This window comes from Elgaria multicarinata, chromosome 2, assembly GCF_023053635.1.
Source record: "Elgaria multicarinata webbii isolate HBS135686 ecotype San Diego chromosome 2, rElgMul1.1.pri, whole genome shotgun sequence".
NCBI lineage: Eukaryota > Metazoa > Chordata > Lepidosauria > Squamata > Anguidae > Elgaria > Elgaria multicarinata.
This window is the reverse complement of record NC_086172.1, coordinates 128,870,432-128,894,274: the sequence shown is the minus strand read 5'-3', so window position 1 is coordinate 128,894,274 and position 23,843 is coordinate 128,870,432. Positions and strand designations below refer to the sequence as shown.

Sequence of the window (23,843 nt, the reverse complement as noted above, 5' to 3'; positions counted from 1 at the left end):
GAAGCTCGTAGCCTTGGCTTTATATTTGATTCCTCGCTCTCCTTTATTCCTCATATTGAGGCAGTAGCTAAATCTTGTCGTTTTTTCCTGTATAATATTGCCAGGATTCGATCATTTTTGTCTGTCTCTTCCGCCAAGACGCTTGTTCATGCACTGGTTATTTCACGGTTGGACTACTGCAACCTTCTTCTCTCTGGCCTTCCTTCTTCTCACATCAGTCCATTGGTTTCTGTTCACCACTCTGCCGCAAAGATCATCTTCTTGGCTCGCTGCTCTGACCATGTTACTCCGCTTCTGAAATCTCTTCATTGGCTTCCAATTCACTTCAGAATCCAATATAAACTTCTCCTGTTAACCTTCAAAGCTTTTCACGGTCTAGCTCCTTCCTATCTCTCCTCTCTCATCTCACACTATTGCCCCACTCGTGCTCTCCGCTCCTCTGATGCCATGTTTCTCGCCTGCCCAAGGGCCTCTACTTCCCTTGCTCGGCTCCGTCCATTTTCTTCTGCTGCCCCTTACGCCTGGAACGCTCTTCCAGAACATTTGAGAACTACAAGTTCAATCGCAGCTTTTAAAGCTCAACTAAAAACTTTTCTTTTTCCTAAAGCTTTTAAAACTTGATGTTGTGCAGACTTTATACTGTTAGTTTTACCCTACCCGGTGCCTGCTTACCCTACCCTGTGCCTGTTTGCCTTCTCTTCCCCTCCTTATTGTTTTACTATGATTTTATTAGATTGTAAGCCTATGCGGCAGAGTCTTGCTATTTACTGTTTTACTCTGTACAGCACCATGTACATTGATGGTGCTATATAAATAAATAATAATAATAATAATAATAATAATAATAATAATAATAATAATAATAATACAAGAATATGGTAGTGTAAGGCTTGTTACTTGAGATCTGCCAGACTGATTTTGCTCATTTTTATTTCAAACTGAAGCTTGAGCATGCAGAGAATTTTGAATCTTTGAAAAAGTTCAAAGCTCGAGCTTTAATAGCAGAGACAGGAGTACATCATTAGCATCATCTGCTGGTACAACAACTTAAAAAGTCCAACTCCTTTTGGGCTTCCCAACAGGTGGAATTTTCTTAATGCCCAGTGCTACCCAGAATTGCAATTTGCAGTATGTTTCGCCCTCAGACTATTAGCGCCCATGGCAACATGGGTTTTACTTTATTTATTTATTTCATTTATATACTGCCCCATAGCCGAAGCTCTCTGGGCGGTTTACAAAATGTTACAGACAGACATTCCTATTATACTAATAATTCTTAGTATTAATAAAATTATTTCTATTATTATACTAATAATTAGGGTGCAATCTTACTGTAATGACTGCAATCCTGCAAACTTGGAGGCTTACAACCATCTTATGCAGGGTGAGAGGAGCAGTGGAGGTGATCTTTGCTTCCCTGTCCTCCCAGTCTCTATTTTCGCTAGACAGGCTTTTTGCCCATCTAGCAAAAGTATCTTGGATGGGGAGGGAAGGAGGCTGGAGAAGCCTCAGCACAGCTCATGCTCTGGCCTCTCCAATCTCCTTCCCTCCCTGCCCACCGAAATGCCACCTTTTCCCCCAGTCACAGAGAAGCAGATAGTGCAGTTCTTTCTGCATCAGCTGTGAGAGGGAGAAGGGGTCAGAACTCCGATTCCTGGCTCCAAGGTTAGTGCTGTCAGATGTTGTCTAGAGGCCATAAGATGTTCCCTTAACCAGTAAAGGTTTTGGATAATTTTTATAAAAATAATATTGTGAGGAAAGAGACATTAACTAAATTAAATACACATAACATATATAAAGTAAAATATATGCAATATATTCATAAATATTAAAATGCCTCATTATTTTATTTCTACTAAGCTGTACCTCATCTTTACTGGGGTCCTCTCTCAATCTGAGTGCCTTCTTTAGTGCCTGAGATACTATTTCCTTCCTTTTGTCCAAAAATCTTCGCTCTTCTTTACAAAGATCAAAACCAAGACGTACATCAAGATCCCCTGTCCTGGTTTAGAGAATAGTGTTAAAGAGAGAAAAATAATGAGCATGCATACCTTAAAGCAGAAGTTCACAACTTGTGCCCCCACAAAGACTTTAGTGCAGCCCTCCACGGATGCCCTGATCCCACCACCGTGGAAGACCCATTCTGCCTTCTGCATCGCAATTAGCTACCACCACCCTGCAGGAGAAAAAGTGTCAGTTTTTCTCAAAAGCAGGGGCAACCTGGTGCCACGAAGGCAGCCTCCTGGAGAGCCGCTTCCAACTGATGTAGAATAGAAGTGGGCAAAGTGTGGCTCTCCAGATTCTTTAGCCTGCAATTCCCATGATCTCTCACCGGAGGCCATGATGACTACGGCTGATGAGAGTTGTAGTCTTGGGGCCTCACAGAGGAATGGACAGATTTTGGATCCAATGGAACCAAAGCCTCTGCTGCACTGTCCCTGAAACACCATGTTTTGGGGCACACCACCAGTGGAAGCATTGCTGGCAGTAGATGTCTACCTGTGGAGCTTTCCACAAGTGTACCTGGGGCCATTAGCTCCTCTTTGCCAGTGAAAGGGCATGTCTACTCCATCATAACCCCCCAGCCAGCAAATGTGGGAGTTAAGATTGCATTCTTAATGAATAAACACTGAGCAGCTGTCCTTCAGAACAGGTGTGAGACACACTCAGCGAATGTAATGCCCTGAGGTGCTAAGAGCCTGCAGGCGTTTCATATCCTGGCTGATGCTTAAAATAAATTCAAAAACCTCACAAACAAAATAATAAACATAAAATAAAATAATCTGTTATAATGAATGCGGGAAGTCCCTTGCTCTTATAACATACAACCAATATTCTGAATTTATTAGAGTGTCACAACAGGCCATAGATGTTTATTGGAAATAAGAGTTCTTTTTGGACACCAAGAATCTCAGGGCAATAAAACTAACTGCCAAAGAAAAATTAAAACAGATGTGGGTAATTTCGAGACAAAAAGCTACAGGTTTTAAAAAATAAGCTAGATCATGGCTGCAGTACAAGAAAATAAAATATGCAAACGGATGATAGCCACATATATAGTGCACTGGAAATGCATGAGCAGCTGAAGTACTCTTCAATACTTTGCTTGTTAGTTTGGCAGCTCTGACAGACAAAAATGGAAAACTAGTTTTTAAAACTATTTGATGGCTTGCCTCTTCTGCATTGGGAGCTTTGCAGCAAAAGGGAGGCGGGTAACTATTATTATTATTATTATTATTATTATTATTATTATTATTATTATCTAAAACCACTCTAGTTACACACGGTTTTCACCAACACAGGTAAGTATTTTCTTTGGCTCACAGCTATAAGTCCAGCAAAGGAAATTAAAATTATGCCCCTAAAAGAGTCTCCAGGTTCTGTTTGTAAGCACAAGATTATCTTTATCTGCAAAGAAGTATGATGCACTCACATTTCTTCAGCCTTCATGCGTAAACCAACTTGTAACCTCTAAGAGAAAAGATAGTATACACAGAAAGAAGTTGAAAGGAAGATAACCAGAATTCCTAATTAATAAATCCATACTTGCTTCACTGACTGGATAGTGAATATCGGACCCTTAGATCCCCACCCATCCCCATCAGGAATCAGGGATCTTACTCTGGCCCCATTTTGCTGGATCTTACCCACTACACAGTAGGAACAGAGAACACACCTCCCCAGGCAATCCTACCATCTTAAGTGCCTAAATTAAAAAAGCATGAAAAGGCCATCCAGAAAGTTGGCCTTGTAAATTCCTCTGTGTGTGTGTGTGTGTGTGTGTGTGTGTATGCATGCATGATACCGTTTGGTGGCAGGGGACTGGGAAGAACATATAATAGCTGTATACCTTAAGTCAGGCCTGCCTAACAAGTCAGATATCAGAGAGATTTCAGTCTTTCAGGTCATTGACAATTCTTATAGTTTTACAATCATACTATGGCTGGTAGGCAACACTCAGTCCAATGGTACACACGTTTTTCAGGCATGCCTTAGATAAATAGGATCTAAGCTGGCCAGAAGTCTCAGGGTTAGACTAAATGATCCTTGTGGTCCCTTCCAACTCCACAATTCTATGATTCTATGTGCACACACACACCCTGCCAACCCAGCAGAAGCTGGGATGGGACTTCACTCCCCCAAATCCTGTCCAGGTACCAGAATTTCTGAAACAAAAATTTGGTAAGCCTAGTTATACCACAACAATCATTGCAGTATTAACTTGGTTCTTGTCTGTCCCATATTTTAGGAATATCTATATCCAAAAGATAAATGCTTAAAAAAAAGCTTCCACCAGAACTATCAAAGAGTACTATAATAAAGTAAAAAATTGGTTTTACCTTTCCTAACGGAACAGTCACGTCAACTTCCTTTCCCAGAGGAAGTGACTTCAATAGAACAGTCCCTGATCCAAGATTTGTGCTATGCTTTTCAAAGTCAGGACTCACTCCATCCTGGGAATAAACAGAGTATATTTCATAAGAAAGGCAAGTTTGTAAGCATTCTAGAATGAAAGTGCATAGCCATTTCTCACCTGAAGGACTGTAATCGTTCGTTCCATCTCCACATCCAATTTTGAACACATTTCTTTGCCTACATGAAAGACAAATGGGATCCCAGAATTCAGATCGGAGTCTGATTTGCAAGGGATGCTCAACTGCTTCTCATAGGCTCCTGGAAGTGAAAACTTGAGCTGACCGCTTCCTAAAGGTGACAGTGAGAGATTTAGGACATATATTGTCAAGAGAAAAACAGTACAATGCATAAGTAGAGACTACTATTAGAAATGACAGAGCAACCAAAGTGCCAAACACTTATACCATGGAGAAGATCTTAACCCCCATTTCATTGATTTTAATGGATAGTAATGTTCACTTTGGTTTAAATTTGAATTCTGAGAAGACTGAAGACTAATTCCTCCTCCACACATTAATTTTTTTTCTAGAAATACATGATATCTAGGTATACAAGTCTATACAAAGAAATTTACTGAGTAGTAGTGGCAAATTTCTATAGTAGTTTAAAAACTTGTGGGAATAAACACTTTTTTTCTAAAACTGAATAAAACAGAATGGAAATGATAATATTAACATCCTTCTCTGCAAGACCGGACTTGCCATTAGGCAGACGCCTTAGGCAGCAGCTGCTCTGTCTCCATTTAATCTAGCCTGCTGCCTTCAGGTGCATTGGAGGGTGTAGTCTCATAGAAAGATTAAACTGCCAGTCCAGTTGGTCTTTGTACATGGAATTAGAGGGGTGCCATCTTGTTCTTCACCTCACCCATTAAAATGTCTTGGGCCAGACCTGCTTCTTTAACAAATATTTATGCTGGGCAAAGAGATGTGTTAGCATCTTCTTTCCCTGTTGCATATTTTATTACACTTGTGGTGATGCCATCTCCCTAAGGGCAACACATGCATTACCCTGGGTGGGGAAGGAGGAAAGAGCCAGGAAGGACTGGTGACACAACTGAGACAGAAAGTGAAATGGGCAAGTATTATCTTCCCAATAGTACAGATGGGGAGGGGAGGGGAGAGCCATAATGAAAGTCATTTTCGCAAGTCCATCCAATGGTCTCACAAGTGAACTGAGAGTTAAAATAGGGACTTCTTGGCACATAGGTCATTCATTCCAAATAGCTCAAACGATATCTACTATCACAAAAGTAATTTCTAATTATTCTAAACAGAGTTACACATTCACACAAACATAATGAAGCATAAGGTTGAAGGTTACACACTTGGGGCTCAAATTTTTACCCATCCATCTCCATCCTTTCTGAGCCCAAATTGATAAAAGCCTCATCTAACTGTTGGGCTATACATAGTTATTATTATTATTATTATTATTATTATTATTATTATTATTTTATTTTTATTTTTATTTTTATTTTTTATTATTTTTATTATTATTATTATTATTATTATTATTATTATTATTATAGTTCAGAACTATGGTTGTGATTCCGTTGCTCTTTGTTTCACTGGTGCTTTTGAGAACCACCTGCCTTTTAATGCAGATTTAATATTTATTTTATGAAAACTACATTACCTCTACTAACATATATAATGCACAAATAAAAGCACTGTCACAATTTTATCTACTTTGAAACCATGATGGGAGTGAGGGACTGAACAATAAAACAGACCTACCTTGTTCTCTCAGCTTTGACTTTTCATCCTTGTTAATTACTCCTTGTAGGCGAAGGCAAGGATAAGCCTACATCATTTTTTTAAAAAAACAACATTAAAAACACTTGTTTTGAAAAAGGTTTCAGTGCTCCTAAGGGAATTGTCAGGAGTAGTTTACAGCACAGTTCAATAACTGAACATTCTGTATGAACTAATTGTGCATGTAAACCATGACCCAGATCTTTTTACAACACACAGCAGACAAATCAATGTGGAAAGGGTTCCTTGAAAGTTGAAAATATAAACAAGATTATTCTAGAGAGGGCTTGGCAACTGGCAGTAACCACTCAATCTGGACCTGGGGGCAGGGAGGGAGGCACATGACTGCCAGTCTCTTTTGTGGAGGATTGAGAGACAAAGACAAATAAATCAAGTGAAAGGAAACCACATTGCCAAGAGGAAAGACCTCTCTGACATACTGTTATGCTTTAATCTCTCTTGCTCTCTTAATTTAAAATAGCACAAAGGAAAGAAAGGAATGTAGAACTTTGCTACACTGAAGCAGTGGGGAGGTGACTCTTATCCTCCCACATTTACAAAGAGAAGTAAACTAGTTGCTGACTAGTACTCTAATATCTCTAGCAGATGAAAAATGGAAAAGGCTCTCATATCAGGACCAATTAATATTCCAAACACTCACCACAAGAACTCTGTTTGTGATAACTTCACCGGGAGCATCCAAACTATAAGGTAAATTATTGCCATGAACAAAAACAAATAAAACACATGTATCACTCCCTCCCTCTTTTAAACTTTTCACTTTCATTTCTGCCTTGTCACCAGAGGACACGCAACATGCAAGAACTGTCCAAGTGGACTATAGCAGAGATGGGGAACGAAATTCAGTTTCAGGGAAGTTCTCTGGAGCTGCATTCCAGTGGGAGGTGGGCCCAAATGCAAAGGGAGTGGGAACCAAAGCCAACAGGGGTCTCCCAATAGCTTCGCAGTAAAATAAAAGCATCCAGGTTGTCTTTTGCTCAATGGAAGTCTCCAAGTGAAGTGCCCCCTCCCCTGCAAAACCCTTGATACATTCCCCCTAATATTGTTCTTCTGTGATTTTCCTGATGCTTTCGTGTATTTTTCTTTCTTTTGTAATACCTGTTGTTATTCTGATTTTGTATTTTCATTCAGCTATGTATTGAATAACGAGTAAGAAATTAGAAACCAAAGTCAGCTTCTTTGCAATTTAGCACTCACCTAACTTGGCACTCACTCAACTACATAACTACGTATGGGTGAAACTGTACAACTACTTCCAGTTTGCTGTAAGGGGAGTTTCCCTTCTTTCTAAATGAGGCTTAAGAACCCCTAAATTAGTTATGAGGTTTATTTAGAAGTCAATGGGACTTGCTTCCTAGTTTGTATTTTGGACTGTAAACTTTGTGACACTGAAATTACAGCAATTCTCACCTTTTCTCCAGAAAAAACTCTACATCCAGCTCCTCTTTGTCCTACAGATATATAAATAACTTATTAAAATATCGTATGCGAGTATAGGAACAAGAACATAAAATAACTCAAGACACAAATTATATTATTCTTACATTTAAATGCAGTTTTGATCTGAACAATCGAAGTTTATGTCTTCACTGTATACATTCTGTTGCCAGGTTAAGACTTCCCTCTTTAAGCAAGCATTTAATATTTAATATGTTGCTTGATTAGTAATTCTACAGCTGGCTCACTTGGAGGAAGGCCCCAGATGTTGATTATAGTGTCCAGGCAAGTTCAGGTTGTGAGAAGAACTCTGTATCCTGGTCCCAAGTTATTTCGGGCTTTATACACTAGTAGCTGTATAAAGGCCCTAAAGCTGGCCAGTAGCCAATAAGCAGCCAGTCTAGTTCCCTCAGCAAAAGAGTTGCATGTTGAAAGGGGGGAGCTCCTGACAACAGCCAAACTGCTGCATTCTGCACTAACTCCAGCCTTCAGACTAGTCTTAAAAGTATATATGACGACCATCTTGACTGCACAGCCCATAAAGAAGCAAAATGGCAGTTAAATAAGGATCCTACATCCAGGAACCCCAACAAAAGCTAACAACAAGAACCCCTACAAAAGGCATGTCAGACAGTATCCTGCACCAGCTGCAGTTTCCAAACAGACCAAGAAGCACGTAGAGTAGGTTACAGCATCTAGTCTAAAAGTAAGGTAATTGTTATTGTTACAGCTGATGAAAAGTATTCCTGGCCACAGCCCACCTAAGCATCCAGGAGAAAAGCCAGGTTCAAGAACAGCCCTTTCTATGAACCTGATTTTTTTTTAATGCAGTGAACAATGAAAGGACTAACCTCTTTTAACCTGAACGTGTTTTTCAGAGGGCGGCCTGGTTCAACTCCTGCCACATCAAACACGACAGAAGTAAGTTCATCACTTATAAGAACGTCTTTATCAAAGAGTGCCAATTCAAGAATGTTCTGAAACAACAGGAGAGGGAAAGAGCTGAAACAGTTGGGAAAGAATAGCATGCATTAAATGTTATATTCTAGGGCCGGATCTACACTACTGCTTTAAAGAGCTTTAAAATGCTTTATAACAGTTTTGACAACTGTATATGGAGTGTGTCCTGGGCCCCAACAGTTGTCAAAACTGTAATAAAGCGCTTTAAAGTGCTTTAAAGCAGTAGTGTAGATCCTGACCTGGTAAAAACTCAACTGTTTTGACATAAAAGAAAAAGTTCAATGTGGATATACTGGACTTTGGGTTTTTATAACATCCCCATTCATCAGACCTTCTGTCACAGATTTGCAAACCAGTTTGTTTTATTAAAAGCCAATATAACCTTACCTGCTCTACTGCTAGCCAAATATATAAGTCCTGAACTAGTCACTTAGATTTCCCATCCTATTTCCATGGCTAAGACATAGACCCAATACAGATGACCAACTTACCAAGTGGTGGCTTTCTACAACAGATTTCCTTGGAAAATATTAGAGAAAGCAGGGTGAGGTATTTTCCTGCCATACAGTCTAATGTGTGGAAAAAAAGCTTAGAGCTGTATCAAGGAGTAAGACTTTCCTTCACTTGGTGATATGGTCATCTTTATCAGTCCATGGCAGACAACTAGTGTTGTTTATGTATTTTGAAAGATTTAAGTATTTGCAGTTATCTGAGGTAGCTTATAAAATTTACTTAAGTATTGGTATGTTTGATTTTTTTTCTTCACAAGAAATTGTAATCATATCTCTGAATTTAAGTTCTGGGTGCTGTGAGGATGCTGAGAGGGTTGTGTATTTATGTAAGTAATCTTGATTTCAATGTGTAAATTGAATAGTATTCTAGCTTCTTTCACTTTCATTTCTGTTTTTATTGCAACACCAATGTGTGTGTATTGCAATCATCATTTAAAAAAAACACAAAAAGCCGGAACACACACAAGGATAATCTAAAATAATAGATGGCTTCAAAGTACTTTGTCTATTATCTTTGCAAAATCATGGAAGACGGGTGAGGTGCCGGACGACTGGAGGAGGGCTAACATTGTCCCTATCTTCAAAAAGGGCAAAAGGAGGAACCTGGGAACTACAGACCAGTCAGTCTGACATTCATCCCTGGGAAAATTTTGGAGCAGATTATAAAGAAGTCAATCTGTAAACACCTTGAAATCAATGCAGTGATCACTAGAAGCCAACATGGATTTGTCAGGAACAAGTCCTGTCAGACTAATTTGATCTCATTTTTTGATTGGGTAACCTCCCTTGTGGACTGTGGGAATGCTGTGGACGTCATATATCTTGACTTCAGCAAAGCTTTTGACAAAGTGCCCCATGATATTCTGATTAACAAACTAGCTAAAAGTGGGCTAGATGGAGCAACTATTAGGTGGATTCACAGTTGGCTACAGAATCGGACTCAATGGAACCTTCTCAAACTGGGGAGAGGCAACGAGTGGGGTACCGCAGGGCTCAGTCCTGGGCCCAGTGCTCTTCAACATTTTTATTAATGATTTGGACGAGGAGGTGCAGGGAACGCTGATCAAATTTGCAGATGACACAAAATTGGGTGGGATAGCTAATACCCTGGAAGACAGAAACAAACTTCAAACTGATCTTGATAGGTTGGAGTGCTGGGCTGAAAACAACAGAATGAAATTTAATAGTGATAAATGCCAAGTTCTACATTTAGGAAATAGAAACCAAAGGCACAGTTACAAGATGGGGGATACTTGGCTCAGCAATACTACAAATGAGAAAGATCTTGGACTTGTTGTAGATTGCAAGCTGAATATGAGCCAACAGTGCGATATGGCTGCAAGAAAGGCCAATGCTATTTTGGGCTGCATTAATAGAAGTATAGCTTCCAAATCACATGAGGTACTGGTTCCTCTCTATTCGGCTCTGGTTAGGCCTCATCTAGAGTATTGCGTCCAGTTCTGGGCTCCACAATTCAACAAGGATGCAAACAAGCTGGAGCGTGTTCAGAGGAGGGCAACCAGGATGATCAGGGGTCTGGAAACAAAGCCCTATGAAGAGAGACTGAAAGAACTGGGCATGTTTAGCCTGGAGAAGAGAAGATTGAGGGGAGACATGATAGCACTCTTCAAATACTTAAAAGGTTGTCACACAGAGGAGGGCCAGGATCTCTTCTCGATCCTCCCAGAGTGCAGGACACGGAATAACGGGCTCAAGTTAAAGGAAGCCAGATTCCAGCTGGACATCAGGAACAACTTCCTGACTGTTAGAGCAGTATGACAATGGAATCAGTTACCTAGGGAGGTTGTGGGCTCTCCCACACTAGAGGCCTTCAAGAGGCAGCTGGACAACCATCTGTCAGGGATGCTTTAGGGTGGATTCCTGCATTGAGCAGGGGGTTGGACTCGATGGCCTTGTAAGCCCCTTCCAACTCTGCTATTCTATGATTCTATGATTCTATTCAGGCTTCACCACAAAAGGCTAAAATCCCACATCCTTACCAGGGCTTATGTTTCCGGATTCTTTGCAGGAATAAGATAACCTCCTTTACACAGGCGGATACATGCTCTCATTCAGGAACTTCCTTTCTTGGCAAGTTCTATATGTTTAATTTTATAGCCGCTAGATGACGCTATGATTATAGCGCAACTCTGTCATTACATGTTTGAATCAAAGTGCTTCAACCCGCTGTTGTTTTTAAAACAGCTCATTATCTCGGTTACAAATAAAGCCACAGAAATGGTCACAAAGCATGGGAGGGTCCTGGAGGGCAATGACATCATGTAAACAATCTGCAAATTGCCATGAGTAACCAATCTCGGTTGCAGGATAAACTCCACATGTGGAGAAAACCTTAACAGCAAAGCAATAGAGGGCATTTGAAGGTTTAACAACAAGCCTATCTTCTTATTTAAAAAAAAGTCTTAAAGTTTTTTGTCATTACTCCATAAGTAGGGGGAAATGTTTTATTGACCTTTTTGAAACAACAATATCAGTATCAATGAACTTTTATGACTGAGGGAACGTATTAAACCATCTACTTCCATCAGTGAAGAAGTAAAAAGTAGTGATAAATACTGAAGCAATGTAGGGAAGGATAGGTCTTCACTCCTTAGCTACAGAATTAATTAGTAACTAAGGGTGGACCAACAGCAAAAACAGATTACTGGAAGCCACAGCCATGAGGTTTGTATGTTTTGTTGCGCTCTATCACACTTCAGCACACATTAAAAAAACAGCCAAGTTTCCACACATTAACCATGGTGAAACGATTATCTGTATTCGTTCATAGATATCACCACTCCATTAACCCTAATCAGTGCAAATAATAGTTTGGAAACACTTTTGCTTTTCCTGACTTGATGTCAGGGTTTGACACAGGAAGTTCAAGTTTTCTTTGTTATTTTATTCTGCCAGAACAGTCTACAGTCCATGATCTCTATCAGAATTTGAACCTAACATTTTGTTAGGCAAGGATTGAGCAATCTCTTATTTTGATGTTGTCTCCAAAAACTAAAATACATTATAATTATTCCCCCCACCCTCCCATTTATTCTGGATGGCTCTAGAAACATATAAAATCTGGGCTTGTTGTGGATCATTGCACATCAGCCTTTCGCAACCTGATACCCTTCAGGTATGTTGGAATGCTGGGAGTTGTAGTCCAACACATCTGGAGGGCACTAGGTTGGAGCAAGGCTCTAGCAGATCATAAGAGTGATCATGTCGCATGAGTAACTGATGCCAAAACAATGCATTTAGCATAGTATTAGATCAGCCATGCATTTTGCTACTTGCCTATGTAAGTAGCCCACTGGGCCTTTTTCCTCCCTCCTATTTCCTCAGCTTGAGAGAACAGCACAGGACTATCAAGATTTCATCTCTCAGTTGTAATGGTTCAGCACAGGTGCCAAGAATAATACTACAGGAGTAAGGTGAGAGCAGGAGAAAGAAAGAAAGAGAGAGAGAGAGAGAGAGAGAGAGAGAGAGAGAGAGAGAGAGAGAGAGAGAGAAGACAGCAGAGCCAAATGTGGGGTGAATGAAAGGCCACTGAATGAAATCCACTAGTGAATTTCCAAGCCTAGTTTTTTTCCTAATGAAAATCTTTTGTTTTCAGAAAATTAAGTCATTTCTATTCTTCTTAAGTCAAGGAAGCCTTCCATATATAAACCGTTGTGTATTAAGAAGAAGCATCCTTTACCTTGGCGGCATTGTGAATTCTATACTGAAAAGTTTCATTCCATTCTGGATCACTGGAGTTGTCGATAACTTGAGTTCGGTAAATGATTGGTGATGCAGTTGGTAGACGCAATTCCACATAGCAATCTGCCTCAGACACTAGAAGGAAGAAGAGAGAAATGCAGCCATGCAAAGTTTTCCAGCAAGAACACTACTTTCTCCACATCTGGCAGTAAGCAAAGAAGAAGAGAAGGCACTCTTCAAAGAAGCCTACTTTTTAACAGCAATAATAATCATAGTACAGCAATAATAGTGGCATTAGCTCATAAATTCCATGACAGACTGTAAATGTAACCAAAGACACCTACCTGCTAACTCACGTTCTTCTTGTTTAACCAACTGAAGCCTATACACAGATTTCTTAAAGACAGAAAATTTAACTCATTTCACAGTTTCCCAATTCTTCAACAACAATTGTTTTTAGAAGGCTCTGAAGCATCTTTCCAGTGATTCCCCATACTAACCATGGCCAATAAATAAAGTGCAATCTCTTAGCACTCTATTGGTTTAGCTTATTTTGCATAATTTAAGATTCAAAGTCCAATGATACAATAATACCCAATACATTAATATCTTTTCAGTTTGTGAAACCTGAGGATGTGGACAGGATTCCTAGATCAGTCAGGTCATCCATGTGCATGCTTGACCCTTGCCCATCCCGGCTTGTAAAGGTGATCAGGTGGTAGAAACTGTCAACTCTTTTTTATATGAGGATCCAATTCTATCCTGCCTAAAAATGGCAGTAGTTCATACTCTTAAAAAAAAAAAGGATCCTGTTATTTTAAATCATTATTGGTTAGTGTCATTCAATTTTGGGGTAAGGTACTTGATCATATAGTGGCAAACGAAATCCAAGAATTCCTTAATTAAACAAATTATTTGGATACATTTCAGCCTGGCTTCAGGCCTGGTTTTGGATCAGAAACTGCCTTGATCACCTTAGTAGGGAACTTTGCCAGGAAAGAGACAGGGCATTACATCCTTGTTGTTCTGCTGGAGCTTTCAGTGCCTTTCAATGCCATCAGCCATGGTATCTTTCTGGGCTACCATGCTGGGGGATGGGCCTGGGGGAGGGACTATTTCGTGGTGACTCTAGTTCTTCCTCGCAGGTAGTTTTCAGAAGGTGGTGTGGAGGGATCTGTGCTCAAACCCTTTGCCATTTTCATAGATATCTGGGGGGGGGGGGGATTGGTGGCACAGCCTTCAATGTGCTCAAAATGATTACTGAAAAATGTGACTATTCCCACCCACCACGCCCACGCACACATAGAGGCTGTCTTCACGGCGCTGGGTTGGTGCCACCTCCCTTCAAAACCCGACGGTTTCCCTCTCCTGGGTTGGCGTCAGGTAATCTTGATGATAAGGAAGGAGAGTAGGGTTTCCTGCAGTCATCCGGGTACCAGAGCCACTGCCTCACCCGCTTCCTGGTGTTGTCAGAGGGGGATCTACACTACTGCTTTAAAGTGCTTTAAAGCACTTTGAAAACGTTTTGACAACTGTATATGCAGTGTGTCCTGGGCCCCAACAGTTGTCAAAACTGTTTTAAAGTGCTTTAAAAGAGTAGTGTAGATCCTGCCCCTATCTTCAAGGAGGGCAAAAAGGAGGAACCTTGGAACTACAGACCAGTTAGTCTATGAATCCCTGGGAAAATTTTGGAGCAGATTGTAAAGAAGTCAGTCTGTAAGCACCTTGAAAACAATGCAGTGATTACTAGAAGCCAACATAGATTTGTCAAGAACAAATTCTGCCAGACTAATGTGAAGAGAAGACTGAGGGGAGACATGATAGCACTCTTCAAGTACTTGAAAGGTTGTCACACAGAGGAAGGCCAGGATCTCTTCTCAATCATCCCAGAGTGCAGGACACGGAATAATGGGCTCAAACTACAGGAAGCCAGATTCTGGCTGGCCATCAGGAAAAATGTCCTGACTGTTAGAGCAGTATGACAATTGAACCAATTACCTAGGGAGGTTGTGGGCTCTCCCACACTAGAGGCAATCAAGAGGTAGCTTGACAGCCATCTGCCAGGTATGCTTTAAAGTGGATTCCTGCATTGAACTGGGGGGGGGGGACAACTTGATGGCCTTATAGGCACCTTCCAACTCTACTATTCTATGATTCCATGACCTGGATAATATCGAAAGTGAAAATATTGAGCCAAAAAGCACTTGGGCCAAAAAGTTATTTCAATAATAAACAGCTCTGAGACTGTATTATTCCGGGTTAAAAGTGTAAAGTTTTGGCTTATCTATTAATGAGCAAAACTATTATGTAAAGTATACACATCAAAAACCTTGATCTACAGATGTCTAGAAAAAATAATAGACTTCAGTTTAACTAGAAAATTTTGAATGAGGAGTTATCTTCTTAAAGATGTAATTCAAAATTGATCTTATCTAGCCTTTAAGCTGTGTGTGTAAGCCTTTTATTATGCTCTAATTTTTTAAGAATGTTTAAGAACAATGAAATAATTAAGATTGTGAGCCTAATTGTGGGACAGTAGGTAATATTAGTTATGAGGTAATTTCTAAACAAAAAAAGGTATAAATATTTGCTGATTTTAGAATGCAGAAGCTCACTACGCCTGGGTACCTGTCAGCTAAACAGTCTATTCAGCACTGAATGCAGAATTTGGTACTTAAAATGAGCTCTCTCTTTTTTAAGCTATTAAGAATTTATGCTGTGCAAAGAAAAAAAATCTAAGGTTTGGATCTAATGGTGATGCCATTCTGCCATCAGAAGGGAAACCAATTCTACCCACATCTATGTCCTCTCTGCACACACCCACACACCCTGCAATCTGCTTTAGGTAGTTGGGGAAACCTTTGGTGCTAATTTGGGGGCATGTAGGGAGCAGAGGAGAGGTTTGGAAATACAACCCAGTCATAAAGCATGGTTTGTTCCTCGGTTATAACTCTGGCTTGTTTCTTCCTAAACAAACCAGATTTCTGGATTCAGACATCATGGAGAACAACTCTGTACAGCACCATGTACATTAATGGTGCTATATAAATAAATAATAATAATAATAGGCATGGGGTTGTTTAGTGCACTGCAAGTGAGGGAGTCTTCAGGACCCAGTGTGCTCACTTGCTTCTGCTTGTTCCCAAATAACCTATGGTTAACAAAAGGTTCATCTACACCAAGCAGGATATTCCACTATGAAAGCGGTATGAAAGCAGTATATAAAAGGCAGGAGCCACACTACTGCTCTATAGCAGTATTGAAGTGCACTGACAACCGTTAGGGCTCATGACACATACCATATACCACTTTCATAGTGTTATATCCTGCTTGGTGTAGATGAGCCCAAACTGTGGGCAATGAGGCATGCATAAGAAACCAAAATAAAGTCTCCAGATACTTACACAAATCTGTTCCTTTAATGTTTCTGGCTCGGAGGATTTTTACTGTGAAATTGTAGTAAGGGTGCTTCTCACGCTGCAAAGATAATCAATGCAAATATATTAACAACTTTAACTAATTTTATCTAGCAAATATGTAAAATGTTAAAGAATGTTGCTTGGTCACATCAGTTATTTTTCTAGACCTGTTATCTAACTCCAATAGGAACGAGGACCAAAAAAAAACTACTTTGACGGGGCAGTAAGCTAACCACTGCTATTATTAATAAATGCCACCTGACATTTATTAATATTCAAAGCAGGAAGCTGCATTCATAACTATCTTAACATCTAGCAAGAGACCATACATTCAAGGATTTAGAAAATCCAGTTACTAATAGGCAGTGAAATCTATGTGTGTTGCCCTTGCATTTAATGACTTGCTCCCTTGAATTTAATTGGATGTCCATGGGTAAAATTAAAAAGCATTCACCAGTTCACTCACATGTCACTAATGATGTTCAGTAACTTTTTCATAGTTGCTTTTACTTATCTCCTTTCTAAGTTGAACAGTAACAATCTTTTATAGCTTTTCTATAGTGTTTAGCCATCTTATTCACTGTGAATGATCAAATGGTGAGTGGTCAAGGACTTTAACCAAATGAAAGTCAATGCTCCTGAATAGCGGGGAATCATTCTTCAGTCATTCTAATGTAATAACCATTAAACTTTGGGGAAAGCTATGCCACAGTTGTGCAGTTTAAATTGGAGAGAGAGAGAGATTGAAATACCGTATTTCTTCAATTCTAAGACGCACTTTTTTCCCATATAAACATCTTTATAAACGGGGTGCGTCTTAGAATCGCAGGCGTGTCTTAGGGTTTTTTTCTGTTGGTGGTACTGAAATTAGTGTGTGTCTTACAATCGATGGTGTCTTACAATCGAAGAAATACAGTATGTGATTAGATTTAGCTGAAATTGGGGTGCACAAGTTGCTCTCTGAGAATCTGATGCAGGATTAGCAGACGTGCTATTTTTGCTTAGGAGTCTGCAAGTTGCCAATGGGCTCTGATTCTGTTTTTGAAAATAACGGAAGTATTACAGAATCATCGTAAATCTCAAGTGTTTTCTCTCCCAAAGCAACCCATGGACTTACTACTCTCTAACTTTCATGGCCTTACTCTAACAAGAAGAATATATGTTTTGAAGAGTCAACTCTCAACAGGAATAGGAACCTGGCACAGGTCATGAAATACTAGTTGGTGGAGGCAGTATAAGTATAAAGTCATGTGAAAAAGAAAGTACACCCTCTTGGAATTGTATGATTTTACATATCAGGACATAATAACAATCATCTGTTCCTTAGCAGGTCTAAAAATTAGGTAAATATAACCTCAGATGAACAACAACACATGACATATTACACCATGTCATGATTTATTTAACAGAAATAAAGCCAAAATGGAGAAGCCATGTGTGAAAAGTAAGTACACCCTTACTGCTTCCATAGGAATTAAGATGCTATGTAGCAGACAGGTGCTGCTAACCAAATGCCCATAATTAATTGATCATCAGCAAGTATGACCACCTCTATAAAAGCCAAAGTTTTTTTCAGTTTGCTGGTCTGGAGCATTCAGGTGTGTGTTAACAGAATGCCAAGGAGGAAAGACATCAGCAATGATCTTAGAGAAGCAATTGCTGCTGCCCATCAATCTGGGAAGGGTTATAAGGCCATTTCCAAACAATTTAAAGTCCATCATTCTACAGTGAGAAAGATTATTCAAAAGTGGAAAACATTCAAGACTGTTTCCAATCTTCCCAGGAGAGAACGTCCCAGCAAAATCACCCCAAGGTCAGACCATGCAATGCTCAGAGAAATTGCAAAAAACCCAAGAGTTACATCTCAGACTCTATAGGTGTCAGTGAGCATGTTAAATGTTAAAGTTCATGACAGTACAATTAGAAAAAGACTGAACAAGTATGGTTTGTTTGGAAGGGTTGCCAGGAGAAAGCCTCTTCTTTCTAAAAAGAACGTGGCAGCACGGCTTAGGTTTGCAAAATTGCATCTGAACAAACCACAAGACTTCTGGAATAATGTCCTTTGGAGAGATGAGACCAAAGTGGAGATGTTTGGCCATAATGCACAGCGCCACGTTTGGCGAAAACCAAACACAACATATCAGCACAAACACCTCATACCAACTGTCAAGCACGGTGGTGGAGGGATGATGATTTGGGCTTGTTTTGCAGCCATAGGACCTGGGAACCTTGCAGTCATTGAGTCGATCATGAACTCCTCTGCATACCAAAGTATTCTAGAGTCAAATGTGAGGCCATCTGTCCGACAGCTAAAACTTGGATGAAATTGGGTCATGCAATAGGATAATGATCCCAAGCACACCAGCAAATCTACAACAGAATGGCTGAAAAAGAAAAGAATTAAGGTGTTGCAATGGCCCAGTCAAAGTCCAGATCTCAACCTGATTGAAATGCTGTGCCGGGACCTTAAGAGAGCTGTGCATAAACAAATGCCCTCAAACCTCAATGAACTGACGCAAATTTTGGCCCACTCTTGTAAAGAAGAGTGGGCCAAAATTCCTCCACAACGATGTGAGAGACTGATAAAGTCATACAGAAAACGATTACTTCAAGTTATTGCTGCTGAAGGTGGTTCTAAGGTGTACTTACTTTTTCACACATGGCTTCTCCATTTTGGCTTCATTTCTGTTAAATAAATCATGACACGGTGTAATATGTCATGTGTTATTGTTCATCTGAGGTTGTATTTACCTAATTTTTAGACCTGCTAAGGAACAGATGATTGTTATTATGTCCTGATATGTAAAATCATACAATTCCAAGAGGGTGTACTTTCTTTTTCACACGATTGTACTTGTAACACCAATTGAGCATTAATCTGTTTGTTTGTTTGTTTTTTTAAAAAAAACCAGATTCTCACAGCCAAGCTAGCAATGCTCCTTCTATCCCGCACATCACCACAACGCTTGGTGGCAGGAGGGGACAGAACAACAAAAGTCACAATTAACAAACATAAGACACTGATTCTTTGGTCAGAAGGAAGACCACTGCCATAAATCACCAGCAGTGCAAGGAGGAGTAGATAATCAGATGCAGAAGTGGAGCATCATCTTTAAGCCAACATTGTGGCTTAAACATCTTTAAGCCAACATTGTGGATGCTTCCAGATGGAGGAGTCTTAGAGCTACCGGTCAAAAGACATTGTGCAGCAATTCTATCTTTCCCTCTTTAACATATTTTCTATAATAAGAAAGAAGGCAGAAACAGCAGCGGGAAGACATAGGAGGGCTACAAATGGAAAAGGCATAATCTGGGCAATGCCTTTTGATTGTTAGCACTAGGATCTCTCCATCTGGAAGCAACCTAGGATCATAGAATCATAGAATAGCAGAGTTGGAAGGGGCCTACAAAGCCATCGAGTCCAACCCACTGCTCAATGCAGGAATCCACCCTAAAGTATCCCTGACAGATGGTTGTCCAGCTGCCTCTTGAATGACTCTAGTGTGGACTGCAACTGAGACAGGTAAACTAAACAAAGTGGGTCAGGGTGATCAGACAGAACAGAGGACAGAATTCTTGAATCTTTAACAGTTGCCTAGCAAAACGAGGGATCACGTTGGTGCTTCCAGACAGAAGGCTCTTAGCGCTACCAGTTAAAGACATTGTGCAGCTATTCCATTTTTTCCTCCTTAACAGATTTTCTGTGGTAAGAAAAAAGATGGAAGAAGCAGTGGGAAAATCTAGAAGGCTTACGACTGGAAGACATTGTCTGGACCCTATATAAAACTCAGAATGACTGAGGCAAGTGATGGCGTGATGAAAAGCCTTGTCTGGAAGCACCCCTTGTTGTTTTACAAGGCTTCCGGTCTTCCACAAATACCACCACTGATGATGCAGCTTCTCTCCAACTGAATACCCTCCAGATGTGTTGGAGTGCAACTCCCATCATCCCCAGCCATCAGCCAACCTGGCATCCTCTAGATGCGTCCGTCATGTTGGCTGCCAGTGATGGGAGTTGCAGTCCAACACCACTGGAGAAGATGTAGATACGGGGTATCTTCTGGAAAATGTAAACTAGGATAGCCAGATAAAAAAGAGGGCCGAGCTCTTCCACCTGTCATGATTGTGTAGAAGAAAATCCTGGTGTAGTTTTTAGCAGTGGAGGCTGGCGGTTCCAATTTCGGTGAGGCTGTGAATCCATTCTGGGTTTCAGTCAAAACCAGCCAGAACTCTAAAGGAGCCAGCCAAGGTGCTGCTGAATGGGACGCCCAGCCCCATCGAAATCGGAGCCACCAGCCTCCATTGGTTTTTTGTTTGCCAGGCAAGCGACACCTGCTGAAATTCCTTCTCCCCCAGAACCATTAGAGGTGCAGGAGCCAAGGCCGTTCTCTTTGCCTTCAAACCTAAAGCCTTGCCGAGTTCTTTCCACTAAGTTTTTATTCGCTTGCCTGAGGCTGGAAGGTCTGCCTTGGACCCACGAAAAGGAGGGAAGCTGCCGCGGTTTCCCCCGCCACTTATGGCCGCGCGGAAGTCCGCTGGGGGAAAAGCCGGCTCTCGCTCCGGAGTCAGTCTATAATATTACCCGCCAGTGATAGAGGCCGGTGTCTTTCCTGTCCTTCCGCTGAAGCAGCACAACAGCCACGAGGGGCAACATTCGGGGCGACAGGCGGCCCAGCAGCACCTGGCGGAACATGAGGAGCCCTTTTTTCCCGAGTGGAAAAGCACTGAAAGCCCTCCGGCTCTGCGACGGGGCAACTTTGTCACTTGGTTTCTCGCTCCCCAGTTGCAGTGGCGGCTGTTCTCGATGCGGGTGCGCAGGGGCGCGGCTTCAAGTACCTCAGATATGCAGCCTGTCTGACAGGGTTTTTGTTTCTAAGGAAAGAGCACCGAGGGCCAGAAGGAAAGCCTCTGAATAGAGCGATGTTTATTGGGTTTGAAGCGCACCGGATTGAAGAAGTCCGGTTTTAAAAACGATTTCGTGTGTACGTCCTCTCTTCAACTTCCCCCGCCCCACTCCTACAACTTGTTCGGCCAGTTTCTGGGACGAGTTATAACTCCCGGTTTCGCTTTTCCTCTGAATCTGCCGCCTCCTAGGAAGCTTCGATTCCTGTGAAACAACCCAAGATGTGAGTAGTGCTTCAAAGGTTACAGACGACATTTAAAAAGAAAAAAAAATATGACGCAATGGTACCATTAACTTGGTGGCTTTAAGGAATACCTAAATATAGTATTCGTGAAATTATTTATTCATTTATTTATTTTTAAAAACAAAGCTAATACATGAACCCTAACCTTTTAAACAGCCTTTATGGTTTTGGCTGCTATCCTCTTAACCAGGGATGGGCAACTTTTGTTTGCCTACAACTCCCATCAGCCGTAGCCAGCAGAGCCAATGGTAAGGGATGATGGGAATTGTAAGCCAAAATACCTAGCAGGGCACAAGTTGGCCAATCCTGGCCTAGAAATGTAAGGACTGTTTATAGTTGCACAGAGCTGAGGAAAAATATTCTGTTCCGTGCTCAACTACTGTAAGCTTTAATAACTAAGGGCACAATCCTATGCATGTGTAGACAGAAAAAAGTTCTACAACTCCCAGCATTCCTCAGCCAAGGGTGTCTGGCAGGGCTTTGGAAGAAGTGGATTATCTGTAACTCCACTCCACTCAAGGCTGTCCATAAAACAAGTTTGGTACTATGCCCTTATTAATATAAATGCTACTTAAAAAAAAACTCCTTTCAGCATAGTGTCACTGAAGTCACTGTCAACTACTAGACGGTTGTGAAATATGTTAGTGTGAATATTACTAGCTGGGAATTTGAAGAGGCAATGAACAGCATATTATTAATAAAATGAAATCCAAACGCATAGTAGCTCAGCACAGGTAAATCACAGTAGGAAGACATGATGAATCAGTTTAATAGTATCAGAAGGGGGAGGCTGTAGATCAGTGGTAGAGCACATGGTTTGCATGTAGAAGGTCCCAGCTTCAATCCTTGGCATCTCCAGGTAGGGCTGCCTAAAACACTGGAGAGTCACTGCAAGTCATTGTTAACTATACTAGGCTAGATGAACCAATGTAAGGCAACCCTCCCACAATGTAATGAGTCAAGGAACGTTGCAACACCCTGCTGATGACAAGTGCACTGACATGTGCTGCACATGAGCATGATGGAGATGAGAAAGGAAGCACCTTACTCTAGGAATTGCCAGCTTTAAATAAAGTTTACTAAGTTCACAATCCTATGGACATCTAGGCAAAAAAAAGTCATACAACTCAAAGCATTCCCTGGAAATTGCCTTTTTTTTCCTGTTTAAACATGCATAGGATTGTTCCCTAAAATGGTTAGGCACAATATAAATGTGCGCATTTGAAAATCTGTCACATTCCTTACCAATATTTGGAACAAGTGGAAGGTTTCCAGGATTTGTTCAAGTTGGAAGACAATTTATACCCTTTTACTCAACCACATTTGCCACACTGTGTAATTTTAACAAATTTGATAATGACGCCTTATTTCAATAGTATTCTTATTGTAAACATGTGGGGCTCAAACATGAAAATATTGAGGTAGCCATTGAACAAACTTATGTATTTAGAAAATGCAGATTGATTACAGTTTGAGGGTATTTGGGTAGTTAATTTATCTACTGCAGTTAATTTATCTACTGTTTAATTTGGTCTTTATTCTCTTTGTTGTGGTTTAAAATGTGATTTTAAATGAACTCTATGAGCCCCTTATGGCTGCCTCAATAATAATAATAAAAAAGAATATAAACATCTTAGCAAGGGAAGAATCTGCGCACTTATTGTTTCTTTATTCTGAATCTTGAAGCATTTTTAACTTCGTATTTTCTTCTCTCTGAAATTATTAGAACAGGGGTTTAATATTCAATAGAAAAAAATCCATGGATTACAAAAATGTTCCCGTTTTTTGGAATGTGTACTGACTTTTGTTTCCACAATATTGGTGTGAGGTAGAGAACACACCTGTCTCTTACAAATGTAATTGGAAGGCCAAAAAGTAAAGCTATAGTGGTTTTGCTGTACATGTCCAAAGAGGGAAGGTTGCCTTTCCTCTCACCCAGATTCTGGCAATATGAGAGATGATTGTTGTAATTCTGCCTAAATTAGAAATATTTCATTAATTTCAAAAATTGTGTTTGATATGTCTTATTTCTGCAAATTGTTTTTCATCATATATTACCCTACTATACAAAGTAATGCAAAAGACAGTGCTATGATCACATGCAACAATTGCTCAAGTGAGAAAGGAGTTTACAGTTTCCCATACTTATGCAATCTCAATGCAGTTTAAGACCCATTAGGTAGCAATTATTTCACTGGATCAGTTCAGTGGTAACATTGCTAAAGGATTGGGTAAACACTGAACCTTGCAAAACACTCCTTCAGGCTGAAATGAGTAGAACAAAAATGTAACAAATGCATTACAAAGTTCATCTTCCAGGGTGGTTGAGGCAGAACAAATACACAAGAGGGAAAGGGAATGCAGTTGTAGAGAAACATTACAGAATAATGGGACCAAAATAAGTAGATGTATAAATTATACCCAATAAAATATACAGGGACTGGGTTCAGACAACACAATAACCAAAGGTGGTTT

The 23,843-nt window shown here is 40.4% G+C and overlaps 1 protein-coding gene across 1 annotated transcript in view; it reads right to left on the bottom strand.

The window, feature by feature from the left end:
- PLA2G4F (phospholipase A2 group IVF) overlaps positions 1–21,153 on the bottom strand; it is a 39,017-nt gene extending 17,864 nt beyond the window's left edge. Inside the window, exons 1-11 of the mRNA XM_063117672.1 lie at positions 20,804–21,153; positions 16,207–16,279; positions 12,801–12,937; positions 8,480–8,605; positions 7,602–7,642; positions 6,832–6,874; positions 6,153–6,219; positions 4,535–4,704; positions 4,341–4,454; positions 3,434–3,471; positions 1,867–2,002 (exon numbers count right to left, since the gene is read on the bottom strand). Coding sequence (XP_062973742.1) covers positions 1,867–2,002; positions 3,434–3,471; positions 4,341–4,454; positions 4,535–4,704; positions 6,153–6,219; positions 6,832–6,874; positions 7,602–7,642; positions 8,480–8,605; positions 12,801–12,937; positions 16,207–16,279; positions 20,804–20,914 — 1,056 coding nt within the window. The 5' untranslated portion in view covers positions 20,915–21,153. The remainder of the gene's footprint in view (positions 1–1,866; positions 2,003–3,433; positions 3,472–4,340; positions 4,455–4,534; positions 4,705–6,152; positions 6,220–6,831; positions 6,875–7,601; positions 7,643–8,479; positions 8,606–12,800; positions 12,938–16,206; positions 16,280–20,803) is intronic.
- Between the last annotated feature and the right edge of the window lie 2,690 nt (positions 21,154–23,843).